General features: G+C 34.0%; 1 protein-coding gene across 1 annotated transcript; it reads right to left on the minus strand.

Moving 5' to 3' along the window:
* Positions 1 to 5403: 5403 nt before the first annotated feature.
* Positions 5404 to 6000, minus strand: LOC108465573 (uncharacterized). Its single transcript, XM_017765931.1, has one exon. It carries the CDS (start codon positions 5998 to 6000, stop codon positions 5404 to 5406), a length of 597 nt encoding a protein of 198 aa, XP_017621420.1.

Genomic DNA, 6000 nt, shown 5'->3' on the forward strand with positions numbered 1-6000 from the left:
CTAATGATAATGGTGCTGATATGTTGACGAAGGCCTTACCAAGAGGAAAGTTTGAAGCATATTGTTTGACCTCTGGCATGGAGGCATTCCCCACATAGTTGGAGGGGGAGATTTGTTGGGTATAGGTCCCACTATGTGGGAAACCCATATTTTCTGCCACAATGTTTTGCCTTCTTTGGTTTTGTCAAAAGCCAATTTTTTGGCCTTTTAACGTAGGAGTGGGCAGCATTTTTATTGAGAGAAAAATTCTCAATTTCATCCAGAGAAAGAGAATGAGATTGAAGCTCGTTGGAGAAAAAGAGAGAAGATAAAAATCAGTTTTTTTCAAGTTTGGTGCAGCAGTGATCAACTCTTCGATCGAAGGTTCATCCGTGGTTCGATTGAGCTGATTTTTGGACAGCAGCTAGACGATAAGGTGTTCTTGACTTTGTACGGTCGGATTTTTCATCCGAGTCTTGTAGCGTCAAAAATATACATTTTTCAGCAGCTGCGTTTTTGGTGATATTCTCTCATTTTTCTCTCTTTTGCTAAAGATTATATATTGTTAGTCTTGTTGGAGTTGAATGCTTATTGTAGGCTTGATATTGAGATCTTGTAGTTGAATAAAAAATATCGATACTTTTCATTCTGGAGTAATTCGAACTTGTTTGAAAATGATTAAAATATATTTAAAAATATTTGACTCAATTGAAACCGTTTCAACTTGATTTTTATGAAATTGCTCAACTTTACTTTTATATAAAAACACTTTAATTTGTTATATCAAAATATATTATCTAAGAAGATTTAGTTTAACACAAATTAAAGTAATATGTCAATAAAAGCGTCACAATGATAGATTCCAAAATTGAAAGAAATCCTTATATTTAATTTTCTTAGCAAATTAAACAATTAAAAGAAAATCTTCACCCTTATATTTCTTGTTTCTTTTATCCTCTACTTTACAATTTCCTATTTCATCTTTTATCCCTTCTTGTGTGAGTCATCAGCCGGCTATTGGCTTGTATTCGTGGTTCTTAATTTAAAAACACGATGTTGTCATAACCGAGGTGCAGCGTTGCAATTTCCCATCACCTAATCCAATAAAATAGATCATTTGCAAATCCTTCTTACACGGTATCTCTAGCACATTACTTGCTCTACTCCAGCATCGTCCCCAACAACTATGTAATCTTAAATTTTGTCCACTTTAACTTATTTTTGTTTCGTTGGATTGTTTTGGATTTTTGGACTGTTTTTAATTCCTGTTTTATTTTTATTTCTCATTTAGAACCGTTAAACGTTTTTTTATAATACCAAACTTATCTGCAAATGTTGAATTTCAAAATTAAATCGTGTTTCCAAAACTTTATTTAACTAAAAAAATTTACCCCAAAACTAAGTGATTTTAAAAGTGATCATCGGTAAAATTAATAAATTATTTTAAAAGGAAGATTTCCTCAAATAAAATGAAGTTTTAATTATTTATATCTCTTTTTCTTGATCACCTACCTATGAAACTTCTTTTTGTTGAAAGATGCTTTTGCAAATCTTTTGATAATGTCCCATCTTTTGCATGGTGCCTCCAAACTTTTAAAAGTATTGCATCAAAATGGGGTGAGTTCATTGCTACAGACAGTAACATTTTAAATTGCAATTCTTTTACTAGAAGAATTTTCATGATTATCACGAAACATCTGAGTAGAATTCATGAAGAACTGGATCTCAAAGTCAGTGAAATTTTTTTCAAAATTAGTGCCATTGAAACAGAACCAATGGTTATTTCTAACAAAATTAGGATGAAGATTACTCAGGGGATAATGAATCGCACAGTGTTCCATTCATGGAGGCAGAGATCATTAACAAAGATGTTAACCATGTTGGAGGAGAATTTGATATTTAATCCCTATACTTTAAAAGATAAAAATTCAATTCTCTTATTTTTTTTTTAATTTAAAAAATCTCATTTAAATCATTATTATCTTTAGTAGTTTCTATTAAAAATTGTTAACTTAACATGTTTATTTTTCCTCAACCATATGACACATCACATGAGATTAACTTAATCAACATGCCAAATTGACAAATTTTGTCAAAAAATATTAAAGATTGAATTGATATTTTAAATCAAAACAATTGCAAGACTAAATTTTTACGTATAGAGATTAAATCTAAATTTATGAAAGTGCGGGGACTAACGTCATATTTTAACCATTTATTGTATCATAAAATTCAAATTGACAATTTTTTTATTTCAACTTCATCGTTTTCCTTTGAGCCAGCTACTTGCTTTGTATAATGTGGGACTCGCGAGGTTTAAAATAATAGTTTTTTAGGGTCCGTTTGTTTGCCTGGAAAATATTTTCCTAGTTTTACAGTGTTTGGAAACTTGAAAACATTTTACAAAATGTAAAATTTTTTTCAAGACACGAGTAAAACGAATGGGTTTTAGGGAAAATGTCTTACTGATTTTATTTCTATAAAATATTTTCCATCTCCTTCTTCATCCAGGTAAAAGTCCTTCTCCTTCTTCCGTTCTTCATCTTCTTATTATATCTCTTCCCTTTTTCCTTAGTTTGTGGCATATCTTCTCTTCTTAGGAAAATTACACGCTGCTGTTTCATTTCCTCCCTTTCTCTCTTTCTCAAGCAAATCTCATTCCTGTCTGCAGGGTCTTGGCTTAAGGTATGGCATCTTTTTTAAGTTCATTTAAAGCTCTTTTTTTTCTTCTTGTTCTTTACTTTCCACATTTTAACCAATTTTATGCTTGACAATTTATGCCTTTCTTTGTTTCTTTATTTTTAATTTTTTCTGGGTTTGGGATTAATTTTATGCCTTTCGGTTATACAAGTTGAAGTGAATTACAAGTATCTTTTGTTTGTGATGATGTTTACAACTATAATGCTATTCCCATAGCTAGCAACATCATTCCTGAACAGCATATTTCAATGGTGTTTGTGGTTAGTCTATTTGGTTTGCTTTGAAATGAGTAAAATTAGAGATAAAAGTATAAGTTGTGATGATACCAATTTAGGTAGGATTCATGTATCTAGAGAGAGGGTTGCTTAATTTAACTTGCAACTATAAAGTCACCTATTCTTGTTATTTATTTATTTATTTTTATCAATTATTATTTATAACTAGTATTTTTTTTTTTTTTGCAGTTATGTTTTGATGTGCATTCATTTCTTACAGCAACGTAGACCTGCTATCCTTCCATGCTTGCAGGTGAGTATGCTTTTTGCTTCCTATATCAATTTTTGTTTTTAATTAGTATTTGGATTTTGCCCTACCTTTGCTACAACATTGTTGGTAGAAATTTTCTTCTTCTAAATAGTAAAGGTTACATGATAACCTATTTTCTTATATGCCATTTTTGGTTTTATTCAGTTATTTTTTATTACTATTTTTTTACATGCCTTGTCTAGTAGGCTCTGAAATTTGGCTGTATATTTTAAGGATAAAGGATCAATAAATTGTGTGCTTACTAGTACCTTGTATTACTTTGGTATGGTAGAAAGAATTGGGTGATATATTGAAAGGGTGGCACACTTAAGAAAGAGAGTTATACAATGAATGGAAAAATCTTTCACTGAAAGAAAATTTCATTTTATTATGGGTTTTGATCTTTCACTGGTTAGGAGCTACAGTCATTTTTTACCTGCCTGGTTTGTGTATGATTGTTGGTTCTGTTCCCTATGAGCAATTGTATGGTCCGTATTTATATGAAGTTAGTTTCATGTCACACATATCATGGTCTTTATTCCTTTGCATGAAACATTTCTTGAGAATATTTTTTTTTTTGCAGAATTACCACGACTAGATGTTTTTGGGTTAGTCATTCAGATTTTTCATTTACTAATTCTCTTTCAAGGAATGGAGACAACCTTCTCTGTCACTGTGGATGATGTTGAGTGTGCTTACTTTGATAAAGTTGAAACCTTTTTCGGGTTTTCAACTCAAAACCACATTTGGTTTCCAAGCGCCCTTTGCAGGTTTTCGCCTTGGCCTCTCTATTTTCTTCTTCTTCTTTTTTTAAAAGGTCTCAAAGCACCATTTGCGGGTTTTCCCCTTGGCCTCTCCCTTTTTAGGTGAAATACTTCTTAACGGAATCTGAATTCACAAGATTGGACAAGTTTTTACCATCCATCTCGACTAGAATCAATGCTCCTCAGGAAAACGCTTTTTTTACCACATAAGGTCAATTTCCAGTTTGGTATCCATTTCCCTATTAAATCCTTTTGTATGGGAAGGATCTTTTTCAATACCAGATCTCCCTCATGGAATTCTCTCGGGTGAACCTTTTTGTCATAAGCTCACATTATCGTTTTAGGTACATCTGGCCATGACGAATAACCTTTAGCCTTTTTTCTTCAATCAAATTCAGCTGATCGTATCGAGACTGGATCCATTCCGCTTCATCCAACTTCAACTCTAACAAAACTCTGAGGGAAGGAATTTCAAATTCAATGGGTAAAACCGCCTCCGTTCGATAAATCAGTGAGAAAGGCGTTGCCCCGATAAAGGTCTTGATAGACGTTCGATAAGCATAGAGGGCAAATGGTAACTTCTCATGCCAATCTCTATAAGTTCCAGTCATTTTTCTCACAATCTTCTTGATGTTCTTATTGGCTGTCTCCACTGCGCCATTCATATTTGGACGATATGGTGACGAGTTGTGGTGCTTGATCTTGAATTGACTACAGACCTCTGCTATCGTATTATTGTTCAAGTTCAAGGCATTGTCAGAGATGATCCTTTCTAGCATTCCATACCGGTATATAATTTCCTTCTTCAGGAATTTGCTGACTGCTAACTTTGTAACATTGGCATATGAAGCGGCTTCTACCCACTTGGTAAAGTAGTCAATGACCACAAAGATGAATCGATGCTCATTTGAAGCTTTTGGCAAGATCGGCCTAATAACATCTATGCCCCACATAGAGAAGGGCATGGAGAAGTCATAACATGCAGAGACGAATGAGGTACATGAATTTTATCTCCATAAATTTGGCACTTATAGCATTTCTTGGTGTAATTGATACAGTTTCCTTCCATGGTGGACCGATGATATCCGAATCTCTTTATTTGCCTGGCCATTGTGAAGCCGTTGGCATGTGTTCTGCAGACACCTTCATGGACTTCTTCTAAGATTTTCTTAGCCTCGATAGCGTCTACATATCTTAGTAGCACTTGATCCTTTCTTCTTTTATATAGTATCACTCCATCTAAAACATAGTCACTAGCCAGTCTTCTCAGCGTCCTTTTATCATTTTCAGTTGCTTAGTCAAGGTACTCACGATTCTTCATGTATCGCAGTATATCGTGGTACCAAGGTTGGTCGTACTTTTTTTCTTCTTTTTTGATGTTGCAACAGTGATCCGGAGTCCCATAGATACTCATCCGAATAGGTTTCACCTCCTCTTATTTATTTACTTTAACTATTGAAGCCAAGGTAGCCAAAGCATCAGCCATTTGATTTTCGTCTCGCGGAAGATAGCAGAAGGTGATGTCATCAAACTCTTTAATTAGCTCTAGAACCAGCCTTCGATAATTAATCAACTTGAGGTCTCTCGTCTCCCACTTACCTTTGAGTTGATAGATCACTAGTGCAGAATCCCCATATACCTCTAACACTTTGATCTTACGCTCTATGACTTCACAGATGCCTATGGTGCATGCTTCGTATTCTACCATATTGTTCGTGTAATCAAAATCCAATTTACTAGTGAAGGGATAATGATCTCTATTTGGGGATACCAGGGCTACTCCAATTCCGTTACCCACAGCATTTGAGGCATTACCTTCTTGAGAGTCTTCTTCAGTAGTTGCAACATACATTAAATCTTCATTCGGGAAATTAAAGTTAAAAGGCTCGTAATCTTCTAAAGCTCTTTTGGCCAGAAAATCTACTATTGCGCTCTCTTTTATAGCTTTTTTATTCACATGGACTATATCAAATTCGGATAGCAGAATTTTCCATCGGGTCATCCTTCCATTCAAAGGAGTCGACTCTATCAT

This window comes from Gossypium arboreum, chromosome 2 (assembly GCF_025698485.1).
Source record: "Gossypium arboreum isolate Shixiya-1 chromosome 2, ASM2569848v2, whole genome shotgun sequence".
Taxonomy (NCBI): Eukaryota; Viridiplantae; Streptophyta; class Magnoliopsida; order Malvales; family Malvaceae; genus Gossypium; species Gossypium arboreum.

What these genes read in the sequence shown, in the direction of transcription:
- LOC108465573 (XM_017765931.1), bottom strand. Translation starts at nt 6,000, where the DNA reads ATGATAGAGTCGACTCCTTTGAATGGAAGGATGACCCGATGGAAAATT.